We start from the raw sequence: 19,469 nt of genomic DNA on the forward strand, positions 1-19,469 counted from the left end.
GGGTGAGAGGTCGGCAAGATGGCGGCCTGAGGGCGCGATGTGGGGCGCGCTGAGGGGAGCGCTGGGGGCAGCGCGGCCGCCGCCCGCCCCCCGCAGGGGCCTGGCCAAGCCGGCGGCGCCGCAGAGCACCCGCCAGCTGCGGGACGCCGAGGAGGCCGCCCCGGTGTTCCAGTACGCGGGGAAGGCGGCCAGGCGGAAAGACCGCGTGTTCGTGTGGGGCTTCTGCTACTCGGGCGCTCTGGGCATCCCCAGCTTCGTGAAGCCGGACGCGGGCTGGAAGAAGCCGCGGCGGATCCAAGCCACTCCCTACCGGCTGGAGACGGAGGAGAAGGTGTGCCGGGGCCCGGTGCGGGTCCTGCGGCCGTGCCAGCCGGCCTGGGCAGGCGGCGTCGGTCAGCAGGGACGGGCGTTACGGAGCCTGGTTTACAGACCTTGCCGTGATTCGTTTATTTTACAGATACAGAGGCACTGACCAGGGGGGTTGTTGGTATAACTGCAGTAGCATACAGCTTGGAAAAGAAATCGGTATTCTTTAGTCGAAGGTATGAAAGAGCAAGAGTGTGAACAACGTTTAGCAGAGAAAGCAGGCTTCCTCTTCAGTGGCTTTCATGTACTCTCACCTCCATGAAGTTGGAACCTTATGTTGCAAATCGTTTTTCCTGCATGTTTCAGTTGTTACAGTGCTGTCCAAGTCAGAGAGGGCCAGAGCTTTTATACTGGGCTTTCCTTTGGCAAAAGGAATAAAACGGGAATTACTTTCATAATTTCCTTTGGTTTGTTTTAGCTACTGCTGCAGGTCAGCAAGTAGCTCCTCCTGTTGTGTTTGAATGGGTCCAAAATTATGCAAAACTGTGTAACTTGCTCTACGCGGCCCTGCCTTAGCAGGGGGGTTGGACCAGATGGTCTCCAGAGGCCCTTTCCAACCCTAATGATTCTGTGTGTGTATGCACATGATAATAAAACTCTAAGGCAGTAATGTTGGACTTGAGTTTACACTACTTTTTACACTGAAGGGTGTGTCCAGTCAGTTTTGTAAAGACCATGCATACTGTGAGTCTGGGCCATGTTTGGATACAGCTTAAGGAAGGCTGAATGCTGATAAGCAAATAGCACAATACGGTGAAACTTGTTCTTCTAAGCCCTAGTTTGTAATTGAATGGTGTGGTTTGTGTTTTTCCTCAAAGATATCCTCTGCTGCCTGCGGTTATGGATTCACTCTGCTGTCCTCTCATACCACGGACATCACCAAGGTGTGGGGAATGGGGCTGAACAAGGATTCCCAGCTTGGATTCCAGAGGAGCAGAAGAGACCGAAGTAAGGATTGAAGAGCTTTATAGGCTTGCAGGGCAGCACTACAGGATACATATGATGTGAGCAACTTCACACTAGAAGGCATGAAAAATGTGCAGGGGGCTTTGATGAAGAGTGCAGGGCTGTGCTTGTGTGTGTTTGGTTGTTTTTTAAGAGGGTGTTTTTGGGAACTTAGCTGTGTTTTTGTGTGCCTTGTAATTGGTCACAGTATGCATCCATTCTGTGCACTGTGCTTACATTCTTGCCTGGATGTAACTAAAATATCACAGTTTGTTCTGCAAAAGGGGGTGTGTGTGGTCAAGGTGTTGCTTTGAATCTCTCTAGTTTGGTAGTAGACACTGTAGTGGACTAGTTAATAAAACAGTTTTGGCAAGATGCTTTTGCACCTATAAACTAATTTGCTTTCCCACAGAGATCTTTTTATACAGGCTGTGGTATTTTTTGTGAGCCCGTAGAGGTTTTTTATTTTAATACCAATTGCATTTTGAAAGAGAAACGTGTTATTCAGTCATTCTGTCTTATACCAGACTCTCAAACGCATTTAAAGTGATAATTTCAGTGCAGAACATTGCCACCTTTCACCTAAGACAGATACGAAAACTACAGACTTCTCCTGTAGAATGGCTGTCTCTAACTGGCTTCAGCTCTTAGTTCTGTATGTGCTGAAGTCTCAGGAGTATCTTGTAATTGTTTTTCATGTGACCTGCTGATTATTTTTGCCAGAGAATCCAGAAATAAGTTAAATGGTTTTGCAGTTCAGGCTCTTCTAAGGAAGAGTGTGTTCAGTGTGTGGTAGGATCTGCTGACAGTGCAGTGCAGATCAATGGGATTGCTCCTGCTCCATGTTTAACTTCCCACAGATGAGCTTCCTGTTGTAAAACTGAGCTCATTACTCGGTTTTACAAACTTACTTTGATACCTGCTAGTCCCAACATAGTGTCCCTGTAGATGCTTTGTTTCCAGGGGCATCTGCAACCTTCTGAGTTGTTTTATTTCATGCTCTAACTTCAGCTGTTTCTAACCTAAACTACTTACATTTTACTCTTGTCCTCCTCTTCCTTAGTCACCTCATTGCCTCTTTCCTCCAGAATCCCTTTGATTTCAGTGATGATTACCACAGATCCCAGCAGCTTGTGTTGCTCTGCTGCTAGGAACAGTGAGAGAGGAAAAGGTTTTTTGCTTTGTGACTTCCATGTCTCTAGACAGACACAAATGTCGCATTTCAGTTCCTGCTACATTGCATGGCAGGCTCCCACCATTTGCAAACAGCCAGTTATGATGCCTGTCACATCAAGTAGTGTTTTCCTGTAAAAGGATATCTAGATTTTCTGGGTATTTTTTAAGTGAAGAACTACTTAAAGCACTGCTGCATGTGAGCAGAATACTGCTTTGGGTCCTCCAGGATTTTGTTTCAGTTGTTACTGTAGCTTTGATATCAAAGCTTTTTATCTCCCCTTAACCTTTTCCCTAGTACTGATTTATGTTTTGCTGTTCTTCTTTTTTCCATTTTTATTTTGTTTCCCAGTTGACCATAACTGGTTACATAGTCTTCAGGTTACTAAATCTTCTTTCTAGTACAGCCTGTCAGTTTCTTTCATAAACGTTGGATCTTTTGTCCCCTGGGGAGCCAGGCTAGCTAATGTTTCCTGCCTTCCTTTTTTCTGAAAGGGCCTTTAATCCACTGTTCTTTAAATATGAAGCCCTAAGATATTTTTTGTTCACCTTTCGTGCTGTCTTTTAGTGATTACTGCTACTGTACCTTGGTTGCAGTATTCCTGGTTGCACAGAGTGCTTAGTTTGTGCGTGGTGTTAAGCTCTCCAGTAATCCAGCCTTGTTCACCAGAGTGGTTGAACATGTGGCTGAAAGCCTTAGTTTCTCAATCCTGGCCACCTGAAACCTTAATGACATTCAGCCTCTATATGTGGTGGATTTTTGGCTTCAGCCAGTGATTATTGGCTTCAACCGTCCCTATGGCTTTTAACTTCTTCCTCCCACGAAGAATCCCAGTCAGCCTTTTACTTTGGTTAGTATCTTGGCTTTCTAAAATATGTCTGCTTTTGTAGCAAAATAGAAGTGAGTGTGTTATGTACAACAGGATGGGCTATTAAATGATGAATTTGCTTTGTGGAAGCTACTGACTTTTAAAATTTCTCTCTCTTCCTTAAGCTAAGGGCTATGAATATGTCTTGGAACCCTCTCCAGTTCCATTACCACTGGAGAAGCCGCAGCAGACTCGAGTCTTGCAGGTGTCCTGTGGGAGAGCCCATTCCCTGATCCTGACAGATAGTGAAGGAGGTATAGCATTGCTTGTCAGGCGTCCATTGTCACCAGCACTGTGCTTTTATTAAAAGCTCTGAGAAAGATTGTCTCTGTCTCTCAGAACTAGACCCCAGACGGGCTGTTTGCACTGTAAATGGGATGCAGGTAGCTGTCGGCCTTTGTGGGATTGCTGCTGGGAGGGAGAGCCCTGAGCTGATAACTGCACTGAGCTCTGCTTGGCTCAAGCTATAAATGTGTTGGAAGCTTTTTTACTACAAGTGTTGCAAAATATGGATTGTTTATCTAGCCTTGGGCCTTGTTGAAGCGTAGCCTGTCTGGCTGAACAAGAGTAACGTGGTTTTGAATTCAGTTTTGGATGGCTATGCCAATACTCCTGTGTTACTTTCGCCTTGAAGCCGCAGAGTTCTACGCTTATGAAAGCAATTCATTAACAGGCCTTTACGCAGAAGATCCTGTTTGTGAATTGGCTTTCCATGTCTCTGGGAATTCTCTGGTGAGGCGGCTTCAGTGCTGGGCCTAGTGATCCAGTGCTGCTTATCAGTGGGTGAGCTGGTTCGTGGGTTGATTTAACGCTCCTGTGGGAGTGCTGATCTATTTCTTAGTCTCCTTGGCAACGGCAGGATGTTACTAAAAACAGCCAATGGGCTCCAGGTGCCTGCAGTAATATTGTTGGGATATTGTTGACGAAAATGGATTCAGTCACTTGAATTTAAGTGGACTTGGTTTGAAGAAAGCTTATGCCGATTTTTACAGCACTGTATTCTACCTTTCATACAGAGGACCGCATGAAAGTATTTTGTGTACCTGCCAAGAGGCTTTCAGGGAGTTGGACAGTGATAAACCCAGTGTATTTTATCATTGTTTTTCAGTTTTCACAATGGGGAATAATTCTTATGGACAGTGTGGCCGGAAGGTTGTTGAAGATGAAACGTACAGGTGAGACTCCAAAGATCCTGAACTTCCTTAATGTTAAAAACATAATTGCATGAAAACAACCCTACAGGAAAGCCTGGAGGTGGGAAAAATCTGGTAGTATAAGGATGCTGTTTAAGATTGAGGAGTCCAAGAATAGGCTTTTATTCTGCAGGCATCCTGTAAACGGTCTAGCTTTAAACCCAGCCTGGGCTCTAGCACCCTTCTGACCACATTGACAAAGGACAGAAAGATGTCAGCATGTGACAGATTTCACAGGTCATAGTGAGAAAACTCAACCTTCATAAATTGCTTGTGGTAGTTGGTGTTAGTAGTAAATCTTTCTCCCTGTAGCCTCTCGGAGTGCATGTGCTATTTCTGAAGGTGTTAAGAAATGCCAGTAAATGAGAGAAACATCCTTTTGTTGAATCTCTTTGCTGTAACTGCTTTTAAATCTGTAGTGCTTTGCCTTTACAGGGTTTTTGTGGGCCACACCAAAGCATATTCTCAAAATGCTCTCTCAGATAGTATTGATGTAAATGGATAGTGGGAATTGTTGAAAGTCACTGATTTGCTGGCAGGGCCTAGAAGAGATCTTGCTCATTGCTCTCACCTTGATACTGGAAGTTAGTAATTAGGTTGTTCAAAACAGAGCAGAATTCCTGGTTTTGTGAAAGAACAACATGGATGTTAATACTACACTGTGCTCTGTGATATCTGGTGAGTCTCTAGTGAGGTGTAGTATTTATATAGGTACTGCAGTATTATCAAGTGTCTGTGATGATTCTAGACTAGGGAATTTGAGGGTTGCTCCCACCCCTAATTCCCATGAGAGTTTGTATTTAAAAAGTGACAGGTCTTAACTTCGGAAATAGGAGAATGCAAAATTACTTTCCTTCTTTGTGCAGTAGTTTTACAGTGGAACTATGATCTTTGAATATGTAAGAGAACATGTGAAAATCTCTGTGTAATAGCAAAGGGGCTTTCAGTAAAGGCAGGTCTACCTTCATGTTTTGTGGTTGCAGTCCTCTGAAGTCCTCTGTGTTGCCTTTTCTCTTCTCGGTGGTTGGTTGGTGGTGTCCAGTGAAAGCCATGTAATTCATCAGCTGAAGGACTTTGACAGCAGAGTTGTCCAGGTAAGAGGATCATCTGAACTGAATTCTGAAGGTGGTTTGAAAACTGTCCGAACAGCCATGCTCAGAGGGAGCTAATCATTGGCATGGGGACTAGTTGAATGCCAATGACTAGACCTGTGTCCCAGGGGTCAGTGCTGGGTCCAATTCTGTTTAACATTTTCACTAATGACCTGGATGATGGGGCAGAGTGTACCCACACCAAGTTTGTAAATGTCATAAAACTGGGAGGAGTGGCAGATAGACCAGAGGGTGGTGCTGCTGTCCAGAGGCTGGAGAAATGGGCTGGTGTGAACATGGGGAAGTTCAGCAAGGGGAGGGGCAAAGTCCTGTACCTGGGGAGGAGCAGCCCCAGACACCACTACATGCTGGGGGCTGACTGGCTGGGAAGCAGCTCAGCAGAAAAGGCCCTGGGGGTCCTGGTGGACACCAAGTTGGCTGTGAGCCAGCAGTGTGCCCGTGCTGTAGAGAAGGAAATGATATTCTGGGCTGCATTAGGGGTGTTGCCAGCAGATCCAGGGAGGTATCTTTCCCTTCTAATCAGCACTGGTGAGGCCACAGTTGGAGTGCTGTGTCCACTTCTGGGCTTCCCAGTAGAAGAGAGACATGGACATGCTGGGAGAGTCCAGCGAAGGGACGCTAAGGTGGTGAAGGGGCTGAGCATCTCTCCTGTGAGGAAATGCTGAGAGAAGCAGAACTGTTTAGCCTGGAAAAGGGAAGACTGGGGGGGTGTCTTGGCAGTATAAATACTGCCAGGTATAAATGTATAAGTATTTGAAGGGAGAGTGCAAAGAGGATGGAACCAGGCTCTTTTCAGTGGTGCCCAGTGACAGCAGAAGAGGCAATGGGCGCAAACGGGGACACAGGAGGTGCCCTCTGAACGTGGGGAAAGACTCTTTTACTGTGACTGAGCACTGATACAGGGTGCATAGAGAGGTTGTGGAGTCTCCCTCCTTGGAGATACTAAAAAACCACCTGGACATGGTCCTGGGCAGTAGGTATCCCTGCTTGAGCAGGGGGTTGGACCAGATGGCTTTCTGAGGTTCCTTCTCAACCAGTCTGCAGTTCTGCAATGAAAAAGATAAAATCAGTATGCAGATCATTCAGTTGAAGTTCTTTGACATGGTGATCTACTGCATGGTTACAGGAGGTGGCGTTTTGCTCCATGCCTCCACAGAGCAGTTGTAACCTGCAGCAGGGGGTCTGAACTCACTGAAGAATGTGATCACTTGCATGCATTTGCTCAACTTGTAGGTAACACCTACATGGCAGGGAGGTTGTTCTGATGCCTCCACTCTCTTAATTTGTGGATTAAATCCCTTTAATCTTTGACTGATTTTTAAGGTCTGCTTTTGAAGGTCTTGGTTTTAGTTCATGTCAAGCCAATGGCAGACATGGTTGCTAGTTCAACATAAATGTCAGTTTGAGCGCTTACGTGGCAAGGAATCAATAGCAGTTTGTAGCTGGCATCAAGAGCCATGTGGTAGCACTCTGGGAAGGGACATCTCTTACTTTTTGCTGTTTTATTGTGTTATACTGCTGGATTGAGCTTTCTGTTAACTAGGCCTTGCTTTGGATCTTGGAACAAATCAACTGCAGCAACACCTTCCACAAGGAAGATTCTGCTGGTTTTTGTATTGTGCCTTCCCTGTCTGTAGAGCTGTTTGATGGGGACAGAAAGGTGGAAAATCTGAGCTGATGGGCACTGTAGAGGTTCATTGCTTAGTTTGTTTGCCAGTAATACTTCATTAAATCGATTCTCAACACATGAATTTTACTGACCAGCTCTGACTTTTTCTGTTTGTGTGCAGGTTGTCTGTGGACAGGACCACAGCCTGTTTAGGACCAAGAAAGGTACAGTCTATGCATGTGGATGGGGAGCTGATGGACAAACAGGTAGGACCTCAGTTCAGCTTGCATTTCAGTGAATTGATGAACATAGCAAGCTGTCCCTAATTCAGAGCTTCTGATGTATGTTTGTCACGCATGTGTGGACGGAAAAGGGCTGGGATGTTTCCAGCTGTGTGCAGATGTTCTGAATACTCTTGTGTAACCAAACTGAGACAAACCAGTTCATTTTTAGAACAGCTTTAGGATGTCACGCTGGCAATCCAAGCATGCAGTCTGAGGAGAACGTGCCTGCTGTTTAAAGCTTGTGAGGGGATGTGGAAGTAGCATGGGAAGGTTAGCTCCTTGTTCTGGGCAGGGTTTGCCTTCCCAATTCTTATTTCAGGGTCTGTTTTGTTTCTTGTGTCTTTTGAACTGACAGAAGGCTTTGGCAGCTGCTGCTGTCTTAGCATGGGATCTTTTGCCAGGCCCTTTTTCTGGTGGCTTCTGCTGTCAAAGAACTTCCTCACAGTCCTTCCTACCATTCCTTCTGCTGCTCTTGAAGCTGGGTGCTTCCCATGGTTGCCTTGTGTGGACATATTGTAGGCCATTCTTGTTTCTGTCATCTGGCAACCCTTTCTGTCCTCTTTTCCAGGCAGCCCTTTGCTATGTAATGTGTTTCCTTCCCAGCCTCTTCTGCCACTTCACCTGCTGTTGTCTAAACTGATTGCAGTGTGCTGTCACTCATGGCTTTCCTTGCAGAAGGCAGGATACAGCCAGTTTGTGAATCTTCACCTCTGTTGGGATGTCTGCCTGGCTTGGTTACTGCTTTCTCAAACACTTTGGTCCATGCAGATGAGGGAGGAGACTGTTTTCCAGGTGTGATTGTATAAAGTTGTTTTGTACTCTAGAGAGACTAGTAGAACTGGTGTTTGTGGCTGCTTGTCCTTTCAAACTGGTAGTTAAGAGAGATGGACAGAAAGATTTCTTTTGGAGGAAGGGTGATTGGGTTCTAACATGACAAAATGGTCCTATGTATGCATTAAAAGTATGTCTGGAAAAAATTCTTCATAATCTCTCTACCTTTTTTTTTTTTTTTCCCTTTCAGGTCTTGGACACTACAACATCACCAGTGTTCCTACTAAGCTACGTGGTGACATTGCTGGAGTAAACATTATCCAGGTCTCTTCCTATGGGGACTGTTGCCTGGCTGTTTCAGATGAAGGAGATGTCTTTGGTTGGGGAAATTCAGAATACTTGCAGTTGGCATCTGTCACAGAAACCACACAGGTCAGTTGGCCTGAGGGCATGTTTTCACATGTTTCAGTTCAGCTGCTATGTTCAGGTTTAAAAATTACACACCTCTCCCTGCTCTGGGTTCCTCAGACAGCAGTGTAAATCAATATAAACTCACACCACTAGCAGACTGGTTTTACCTATGTTTACAAAACCAGTCTGTCTGAAATGTTTGTATAGCTTTAGGGCAGTATGTTTCCCAGCTATTGATGTGCAAAAGCTTCTGTCACCTCACCCCAGTTTGTCTGTTACAAAGGAAGAGTGCACCCCGTGTTCTTTCCATATCCCGTGGACTCTGCATCAAATTTACATGCAGCTCGAGTGCCTGTGTTGTTTTCAGGACAGGATTTAGTCTCTTGGCTGGCTAATCTAGACTTTGGAGTGGTCCTGCTTTGAGCACGGTGCTGGTCCATAGGACTTTTGGAAGTCCCTTCCAGTCAACTTGTATATTGGTGATTTTTCATGAACAACCTTAGTAGCTTTATAGCTGAGTCCTCAACAAATCCCAGTGTCTCACAGATAAGTTTTTGGAGCAAACTTGTGTGGGGCAAAGATACAGTGCTGACTTGACGCTAAGCATTGTAGTACCTAGGTAATTAGGCAGATGGTTTCCTCCTACAGTGAGAGTAGGAAATGGAGTCAGGGAATTAATTAATACTCAAGCTATTCTTAGCAGAAGACTAAGAACAGACAGTTGAATTAGTATGACTTTGGTAAAATAGGTACTTCTGTTTCCCATGCCTGTCCTTGTAAGGCTAATTAATGAGACTTGTAAGGCCCAAAGACAGTGACCAGGTTAAGCAGTGTAGTAGTTTCCTGGCTGGGTGCTCAGTGGAGGTCACGAGGGTCTGAAATGGATGAATGGCATGTTTGTCAAAGCGGGAATTTTAGGGACAATATAGATAAAGGCCAAATTGTGGAATAGCAGAGCTGGATGTTAGCTGGGAAATCCAAGGTCACTGTTTACATGTGTCAGGCTGTGTATGTTTCTGTTGTGCTGAACTGCACCAAATAAGAGCAATTTTCTTCAAGTGATTTTTCCTAGTCTGTTCAAAAATGCCACCATGGTCCAATTTTGTGAAAACTTGCAAATGTGCTCATATGCTTTCCCATTGGGTCTGCCTCAGAGAGGCAGGGATATAAGCAGATGTTAAGCATTCCCATCTTTGTTGCCATGCATATAAGCTTTCCAGTGGGTAACTTCTTCCACTTTGTCCTCGCTGTCAGCCTTAATGCATTTCAGGTAGGTTTTTTTAATCACCAGACTTGGATTTATTCTGTAATTCAGGCAATAGTTTGTCTGTATCAGCAATTCAGTGAATATAACCTCTAAGCAGAACTAGAGAACAAGTTTAAAATGTGTGTCTAGTTTGCAATTTACGTTGTCTGTAACAAGTCTCTTGCAACCTCACACAGGTGAATGTTCCCAGGCATTTGCCATTCAAGATTGGGAAGATAAAGGAGGCTGCGTGTGGAGGGACTGGCAATGTCGTGCTGACGGGTGAGTTCGCTTTCACAGTCATCCTCTTTAGTGCAAGCCCATGTTGTAAGTTGATTGTAGCATCATGGAGCATGCATTTTTTTACTGGAAACAGAAAAATACTGTGTTTTATGAGGAAAGGTGGGAGACTAAGACATCTGTGATTTAAGAATGTACACAGGAAGTTATTTTCAGTAGCTGCAGTGTTGCTTCCAGTATGTGCTGTGTGAGCATTTAAGCAAACTAGAACAAGAGCATGGTTGCTGCTTGTGGTTCTGATCTCGCTTGCTCATCACACGGGCCATGTGTGACTATAATGAAGATGGATATAGGGAGGAAGGATGGCAGCACTTGAGAGAAAAAGAGCCCTTCAAATTCTATAAATCTGACATGTAAATAAATCTTGATAAACTTGGCTGGAAAGCACTGTTCTGAGAACAGTGGAGCTCTGCAGCAGGCTTCTTGATGAATGCTGCTTTGGATTGCTGGTGGCCAGGGGAGCACAGCCTGAAAGTAAAGGAACGAGGGAGAGGATTGTACTACTTTTATGAAGGATCATCTCAAGGAAGACGTTCATGTATATGATGTAGTTGTGATGACAAGACATTTGAGCTTCTAGCTTGAAGAGAGCAGACATAGCAACATAATCTGTTTTACGCTGTCCAACTGCTGCCTTTCCCAGGCACGCGGAATGCCAGGCAGAGTGACTGGCCTAGTGCTGGTTTGGCCATGCCTCAAAGGAAACAGCAGTGATAATAAAACACTCAACCTCCATCCCACCCGTCAGTAAGCTGAAGTATTTTTATCCGGCCCACACTGAGTTGGCATTATTTCGCAATGAAAGTTTTGCCTGTGAAGCTTGATCTGCTTGCACAGCTTAGATAAAAATGAAGGCATTTGGATGGCAGTGCATTGTTTGGAAATTTGAAATAATCAAAAGGTGCTAAACTGCTCTGGGAGAAAGGAAAACATGCTTTTGGATCTGATTAACTCTTGCTCATGGCACGAATTTCACAAGCACAGACTTTCTTACAGAATGTGTTCTTATTGTAATGCAGAAGAAGGAAATGTTTTTGTCTGGGGATATGGAATTCTTGGGAAAGGACCAAACCTAATAGAGACAGCAGTGCCAGAGATGATCCCACCCAGCCTTTTTGGCTGGTCAGACTTCAACCCGGACATCCGTGTTGCTCACGTTCGCTGTGGGCTCAGCCATTTTGCAGCACTTACAAGTAAGTTTCTAGTCCTGCTGTCATGGAGAAGTCCCATTGCTGTATTATTCACAGTTAAGAGAAAAACAAGAACCTTTCTTTAAACTTAAAGCACACTGGAAGGCAACAGGAGGGGCAGGCAGCACTTTTACAGGTGTCAGCATGGTTTCCGACTGCACTAGTATATGCTTTAATTAAGAAAGTGCTATTCTTCTAAAGCAAACAAACCACTTCTCTAAAACAGGAAACCTGGGAAGTTTTTTTTTCATTTCCTTGGACAGAATAAGTCACCTGCACTTCAGAAGCAGCAGGAATTCATGTCATAAATGAACAAACTAAAACTGAGTCTAAATCGGACTCAGGGTTTCTTGGCTCCTCTGAACAATCGAGTTAGCAATCTGAGGTGGGAAGACCTACACTTTTAACATGCAGAGGGTATGATACTCTGATATGTACACCCTGTGCTTGATAACAGCCTTTAAAAGTTTTGAATTTGAGAGTCATTTAAAAATGGGCAGCAGAGGGCAGCAGCACAGAAAACCCATGTGCTTGGTGGCCAAAGTAATAGTTTACTGATGAAACATGCCAGGTGCCAGCGTGCTTGGTCCTTCTTGGGGATGTGGTATGCATGGCACTATCAGTCTGGTTACAGAGTGCTTGTAGCTGGTCTCCCCCTGGTATTCAGGAAGTGTTAGAAACTGCCTTCTGATTAAACTGTGCTTATGTTATAGATCGTGTTTTGTTTGTCTCTGCTGGGGGCTGATCTGAACACTTCTGAGATCTACATCTATTGCTGAGGAGCTTAAAACTCCCACTCTCTTGAATACAAGTTTTTTTTCTTTTCCCCAGTTGTCATTAGCAGGTCACTTCTGTCAGGCAGCTGAATAACCAGTCCCCAGGTGATGGCTTGGGACAGATTTCACTGCCTTGCTTACCTGATTTGCTGTGCAGAGAGCTGATGTGCGTCAGCTGTTGTTGTCTAACTTCCAGCACAAATGATTGACTTCACCATGAATGATTCCCTGGAATCTCTTCTGCTGCACTCTTTCTTCAAATAAAATTCCAAAGCAAGAGCTGTAAGAGGGGGAAGCAAAGACTTGTGCACAGAACTTGCTGCTTGTCCTGCTCATTAGGCATCATTTTCCCCAAGCACAAGTACATTTATTGTACTTGGAACTAAACTCGATGGCTTTCATACTGCATGTATAACCCTTTATACTCCCAGAAGCACTGTAGCCACACTTGCCAGAATCTCAAATAGAATTCTTCCTTTTTAATGACTCTGCCGTATTTTATTCTTTTGATTCTTTTTTATCTTGTATAGACAGAGGAGAACTGTTTGTATGGGGCAAGAATCTAAGAGGGTGCCTGGGAACTGGAAGAATGGAAGACCATTATTTCCCATGGAGGGTAAGAATGGAAGTATTAAGGTCAAGAGTATATTCTTTAGCTAGTCTTTGTTATCTTGAGGACAAGAAACATCATTTGCTGTGTAGTTTTTTTGAGTAGTTTTGAAAAAAGTGGAGACCTGAGGTGACTGTGGAACTGCTTTGTTTTCCAGAGGTCCTTGTGTGGCATGCTTAGGGATGGAGGGATTCGGGAAGTTTTTTAGTCTGCTATTTCAGTATCAATTTCAGATCGCAAAGCAACATTGGGTGCTGTGCCATCACATCTGAACAGTTCTTGCCTCCCTCTCATCCACAGTCTTCTACCTGCCACCCCTTACTGCCTCTTCCCTCCAATACTAACCCACATGTCACTTTTACATGCAAAGAAAACCACCAGTATTGGTCATCTGTGACCAGAAAGACTTGCATTACACATCTAAATTAGGTGAATATTTTGGTCACTGTGGTCAGACTATAGTGGCAGCAGGTCCACATAGCAGTGGACCTGTGACCTTCCCTTGCTCCTCTTCCATGTCAGGCAGCTATGGTGGTGGGTCACTGGACGGGCTATGTAGTTACAGTAGGAGATCCTTAGCCACTGAACTGTTTTCATAGCTGTTTTGCAATGCTTCCAGTTCCACTCCCTTCTCTGATGGCTCTGAGAGCCAGATTCTGTGGGTGTAGAAGAGTCTTTGGCTCTGGAGTTCAGCACTCAGCCTAACAGATGTTCCCAGTCTCCATGAAGGCCAAGTGGGAGAGGAGGGAGGCAATCAATGGGACCACCCTGGAGTCCCTTCCCTCTGTCTGAACTTGCAGTGGATGTGTCTCTTTAGCATGCTTTCTGCTCCTTTTAAAAATGAATTAAAAAGACAACTCTGGAACATTTGCCTAAAACCACACTGCTGTGGCTGAGTGGAGTTTATGAATTCACCAAATGTGGCATGTCCGGGTTTCCCTAAGTGTGGACATTGAGGGTTATGCTCCCTCAAACAGCCAGCTCCTGTTTGACACTACTACAGCAATGTATCAAAGCAGGGGCAGTTACCAGGGTATTTGTCTGTGACCTCCTGCTCTAGAACCAGCCATCTCTCCTCTCCCTTAGCTCTAACTTCTTTTTGTAGCCTCTGCTTGAAGTCAGCTTTACATGAAAGAGCTGTAACTACACCAGTGAGTGAGCTGGGTCTGCTTAGCATCATAGCAAAAACTGCCTTAGGCTGGAGTTAAGCTTTTGCCTTGTTCCAGTCCTTGCTGATGAGAGAATAGGCAAATCCTTGGGCAGATCCTCTTCCTGCTGTCTGGATTACACTCTGTTTGGTCATGCTGTTTCTGCTGCTGAACAGATGGGCTGAGGTTACGCTCTCCTCACTGTCTGCTAGTGAGTGCTCATGATCTGTCCTTCCAAAGGTTTATGTCCTTCTGTGGAGTGTGGAGGGAGACAGGAATATTTCACAGCTCAACGCACAAGCATGTCTGGTGCTGAATCTTGCTTTCTCTGGGTTTTCAAGGTGGCACTTTCATTGGTACATGTCCCTGTGAAACCAGCTGGCATGTTAAGCAGGAGGAGAAGGAGAAATAGGAAATACCAGGTGCAAAGTACCAGCTGAAGAAATAATGCACTCTTGTGTGTCTGATGCAGGTGACTGTACCTGGTGAGGTGGTGGATGTTGCATGTGGAGTTGATCATATGGTAAGCATGGTTAAGTCTTTTACCTAGTCATACTGCTGGGCCTCAGCACTGTGCTAAGAAGATGGGGGCACTTGGTGGCGAGCTCTTGGAAAGGAAGACTCATTCTGCAAAGCCAAGCAAGAAGTGACTGTGAGCAGAGATGGCCATAGTAGCTCCTGGTGTGTTGTCATCTCTGCATTGTTCCTCCAGCCTGGCTGCAGGAAGTACATTCCCTGAGGAGCGGAAATGCAAGGAGTGCTCTGGCTGGTTTGTGATGAGCTCCCAAAGAGACTGGGGCCAGCCACAGCTGGTGAGTCCCTCTGTGCCTAAGGATGGAGAGCATCTCCCTCAGGGACGACTGGCATGAGGTGAAATCTGTAGCACAGGACATTAGTTTATGGATGCTTTCTCTGTCACCAGCTGTGGGGTGTCAGTGTTGGGCTTATCCAAAGTATTTCTCAAGGGAAAGGGGTTTTTTTAGTAACAATTTTTTTATGTGGAAGAAAAGTCATGCTGGCTGTTGGAGACCAGCACAGCTGTCCTTGTGTCTACCACGAGCTGCACTCTGCCCAGGCTGCTGTTCGTGTGGAAGCTGGATACACAGTGGCTGGGAGGCAGAGGTGTGCTGTTATTCTGGGCTGTTACAGGCTTTCCACATGAACTCTGAACACCCAAAGAACACGTTGGTTAAACTGGAGGAGTGAGAACTTGTTTGCAGGGAGAAAGTACTGTTAAAAAAGAGCCTGGAGAGGTAATCATAGGCTGTCTATGCTGCTGTTGCTGTGGAAGGACAGATTGATAGTGACAGTAGCCAATCTATCCTATTTATGGAGGTAGGCTGGAAACAAAGCTCCCTCTTGGCTGCTTGCAGGGTTGGTGCTCAGGCAGTGGATGTGAACAGTGCTCACTGCTCAACAAGTACTTTAGTCTTCATGTGCTGATCACAGACCACTGCCTTTGATTTTTGGGGGCATCCCTACACTCCATCTTCAGGGGTCTGGTGGCTCTCAGTTGCAGAGAGCCTTTTATATCAGCCAGGCTTTTTGGTAGTACTGGGCAAGAAGCAGAGCCTTGTTTCTTGGTACCTTCTTAGCAGAGAAGTTGTGGTGAGCACAGTTAGGACACAGTGAGCTGATGGAGATGGGATGCAACAGCTGTATGAACCTGTAGCAGGCACTTGCCAAATCTCACACTGAAGTGTGGGAAACTCTCTCTGGTGAAATACCCCAAACATCAGGTGAAGTTTTGTCACATCTCTCTGTGTGGGATACGTCTACTGTGTAAATTATTTTGGCAAAATCCAAGCTGATATATTTTTAATAAAGTGATTGTAAACTCTTTGTCAGTAGTAATGGGAATATTCTTGAGCTTAACTTCACACGTGAGTTGCTCTGTCTTGCACTCTGCATTTAAATGTGAGCATTCACAGCGATGTGGTAGGAATGCTCTTCTCTCAGCTGAGACATCTCCATATCTGCAGGACCGATCCCTGTGTAGGCAGGTCTCTATGGACCCAGGGGACACCACACACATTTTTGGCTCCATTAGCTGAAATTATGTATCATCAAATCTGTTGTGTAATTGCTGAAAGTCAGGGGGTAAACTCTTACCTTGATGAAACAAGTCCTGAAGAGCTTTGCATAAAATACAGGAAAGGTGAAATAAAGTACATGGGGACATGTATATGAGTTGTTATTAACGTTGCTGTGTAACTAACTGTTGTTGTGTGGTGGGTTGGGCAGAACAAGCAGAAAGCTACTGTTAAATTGTGGCAGAGCTTCACTGCTGTGAACTCCATTAAGTTACCTTTAATTTATATCTTATTCTCCATGCAACTCGGGCAGCTTGAGCTGCTCAAACATGTCTTGTTGGCCTCATGGGAGCAACTGTGCCCTTTTCATGTGAGGAAGCTTATTAAAGCATTGAAAACAAATATAAAAGTTATGGGAAGAAAGGCGTTGCCAGCAATTCCTGTCGTGGATGTTGGTATTTGGGAAGGGCTGCCCCGGCTGGCTGGATCGTGGGGGGAGCGCTGCAGGCTTTGAGCTGCTCTTGTTCACAGCTGCTTCCTGATGCAGCTGGGATGAGGATTAATGTCATGTACCTGGTTGTGTTGCACTCTTGCTGTGCAATAAATTGCAAATGCAGTGTGTTAATTAGGTGCCAGCAAGGTCTTTAGCTCTAAATAGAAGTGTCATATGGCTTAATGCAGTGGGAGTGTTTGCACTTTCATTACAGTGGCTGTGGGCATTCTTGAACAACATGCTGTTTGAAGGGAAGGAACAAGGTTAGTGGCAGAGAGCAGAGGGTCTGGCAAATGCCAGCACTGACCCTTGACGGGGAGAAAATATGATGGAAAGCTTGTGGGTCGAGATAAGGACAGGTTGATCACTCGCCAGATGCGCCTTCAACTAAAGAAAGACTCTGGGCCAGGCCCTAACTAACAGCATTCCTGCAGCAGCCCCTCTCCATGTGCTGCTCTGTATTTAGGAAATAACAATGACAAATGTTTTGAGAAAAAAAGGCTAAGAAAATAGAAAAATAAAGACAGTGACTTTCCCTCCTGCCACCTATCAAAGCCATCCACGCCCCAAGAGGTTGCAGGAACCCTGTCGTGGTGCAGTGACCCCAGTCATTACAGCTGTGCACTGGAAGGCAACTTGGCATCATTTTGTCCTTCAAAGTACAGCAAATTAGCTAGCCCAAAATACACCTGCATCCCTAAATATACCTGCAGCAAGGGGGAAGGGGGGGGGGGGCAACAACAGGCCAGGGACACAGCTCAAATTAGAACTAAACTAACATCATACTTGATTTTGCATTGATTAGCAAGAGTAATTCACCCTTCAAACAGCACCGTGCTGCCAGCTTTGGCTTAAAATAGCCCGAAAGTGCTTGAGGACAAGACACTTGCCTAGAGCCACGTACAGCTCCAGGCACGTTGGTGCAGGAGCCATCTCCAGGGCTACAGGAGGGAAGGGTGGGAGATATTGGTGCCCAAATTCGATGTCTGCACCCTGCACGGGGCGGCTGGCCATTCCCTACAGGAGAGCTGGTACTGACAGAGCTCCCGCAGCCCCTGCACAGCAAGGGGGTAACGGCCTAACCGGGAATAAACTATGAGAAAGCCCATAAACAGCTCAGTTCAGGCACCTGCTACATTACAGGCCTTTTCTCGACAGGAGCCTTCAAAAAACAAATGACTCAGAGAACTAATAATGAGCCTGAAGCATTCAGACTGCTCCTGAAATAATGTTACTCTGTCATGACTCATCAGAATCTGTTTTTTGTAGCATTTTTGCAAGGGGCTGTAGCCCCCCACAACCCCAGCAACTCCTGCACAAGGGTACACGACTGGGCAGGTGAAAAATACTAATGCTAAGAACGTCTCAGTGTATGCAGTGTCTCTGGGGTTTAACAGCCTAAATCCTGCGTATTTACCCTAAAACATCACTTGTTTTGCAGGTAGCTGCAGGCAGTGTGAGCTTGTTGGCAGTTCAAGCGTTGATTTGCATTTGTTTAATGGATTAAACCCTGGAGGCAATGCTCTGCACTAAAGCTGCATTCCAGATTAGCAATCCCACACTGAATTCCTGCACGAATGCTCTTACACTTGACCAGAAGAGTCAAAAACAGGTTACACTACACTGAAGATATGTGACTACAGTTTATGTAAATTGTTGTAACTATGTTGTAAAATAATGATGGGGTGATGATACATTTCATCTCTCTGCTTTTTCTGGCACATTTCAGCAGGTTCTTCAGCTCCTCCTTACTGAGAAGCTTGTGGCCATGGCACTGCGCAGTTTATTGATGCCGGGTCAGTATCCTGGGATCCAGTGTATCCCAGTGAGTTCTTATTTTAAGGGAATAGGATGGGGCAGGTTCGGTGGCTCCCAGAGAACAGCTGCAGGATGGAGAAGATAGTGGGTACCATCCCCAGGGGTGAAACACACCCAGAGAGAGGTCCAGGACACCAGAGAGCCTTGGCTGAGCTTCCTGATGGGTGTATGTAGGCAAAGGGCACTGCTGGGAGTGAGGCCCGGGGTGGTTGCGGGTTGAAAGAATAAGAGCTACATCTTATAGACAATGCCAAGCTCTGCTTTATTTTCATCAGTTTGATCAGTACAAAAGCAGACAGCGTATGTTTCACTTTTTATTCTTTTTCATTTTAATTAACACTTTACAAAGTACAAAATATACTGTCATTTATTTTGGAACATTAGGATTTTTTCTTTTTTTTTCTTGTATTTTTTTTCTCATACAGTACATAAATCTCAGCTTTTCAGCGTAAGACCAGCAAAGAAAAGAAGCGTGTGCACTCGCTGGGAAAGCAAAGCATCCACTTCTCAGTGCCCAGAGCACGATCCTCAGCTGCTTCCACTGCTCCCTCTGCCCCATGGTGGAACATTCCCCTCTCCCACAGGCCAGCACAAAGGCCACCGATGGTGTCACCTGCACCCCACTGAGCACAGCCTTCCCTCGGCCGCATCCCAGAGAGGGGGTGCAGCACAGGCTGACACCCCCCCCCCCAGCAGTTTTGCATTAGTCTGGTAATTAAAGGGAAAAATACACATTTTTGCTCCCCCCAGAGGAAAAGCTCCCGTGGGGTGTCTGAGAGGTGAGCAGGGAGGAGGCTGCAGGTCGGGGTGCCCAGGGCTGCCGCATCCACAGCCCAACCTCAGCCTGTTTGGTGGGTGTCTGAGGCCAGAAGCAGTATTTCACTTACAGAGAAAATGAGACATAAAATAACTTCTTTTAAGAAGGTCCTAAAGGTTTGTGTTTCCTCCTTGCACTGCCCAGCACGGCCCTTCCAAGGGGAGCAGAGGGGCAGATCCTGGTCCGAGCTGGGCAGACGCTGCACCAGGAGCCTCTCTGCCCTCTTGGCAGTTCTAGGGATGCTACGGCCGTCCTGGGCATGTGGGGAAAAACTGGGCTCCTTCTTAAGTCCAAAAGGGAGAAAG

The 19,469-nt window shown here is 45.7% G+C and overlaps 1 protein-coding gene across 2 annotated transcripts; it reads left to right on the forward strand.

Annotated features, from left to right (window-relative positions):
• On the forward strand, positions 1-15,845 carry RCC1L (RCC1 like). 2 transcript variants are annotated; one of them, XM_030472328.1, is made up of 11 exons: positions 1-331; positions 1,185-1,314; positions 3,479-3,607; positions 4,462-4,528; positions 5,589-5,640; positions 7,449-7,533; positions 8,573-8,754; positions 10,177-10,261; positions 11,299-11,472; positions 12,776-12,861; positions 14,476-15,845. In XM_030472328.1, the coding sequence occupies exons 1-11, from the start codon at positions 38-40 to the stop codon at positions 14,551-14,553; spliced, it is 1,362 nt and encodes a 453-aa protein (XP_030328188.1). In that variant the 5' UTR covers positions 1-37; the 3' UTR covers positions 14,554-15,845. The 2 variants fall into 2 exon arrangements, with proteins under 2 accessions (XP_030328188.1, XP_030328189.1); XM_030472329.1 differs by having other exon boundaries at positions 13-331; positions 7,449-7,491.
• The last annotated feature ends 3,624 nt before the right edge of the window (positions 15,846-19,469 follow it).

The sequence above is a fragment of the Strigops habroptila genome (assembly GCF_004027225.2).
Source record: "Strigops habroptila isolate Jane chromosome 13 unlocalized genomic scaffold, bStrHab1.2.pri S16, whole genome shotgun sequence".
In the NCBI taxonomy this organism is placed as follows: Eukaryota; Metazoa; Chordata; class Aves; order Psittaciformes; family Psittacidae; genus Strigops; species Strigops habroptila.

Coding starts and splice junctions, on each gene's coding strand:
- RCC1L (XM_030472328.1), top strand. CDS start 38: ATGTGGGGCGCGCTGAGGGGAGCGCTGGGGGCAGCGCGGCCGCCGCCC. Junction 11,473..12,775: donor CCATTTTGCAGCACTTACAA/GTAAGTTTCTAG, acceptor TATCTTGTATAG/ACAGAGGAGAACTGTTTGTA. Junction 12,862..14,475: donor ACCATTATTTCCCATGGAGG/GTAAGAATGGAA, acceptor TGTCTGATGCAG/GTGACTGTACCTGGTGAGGT.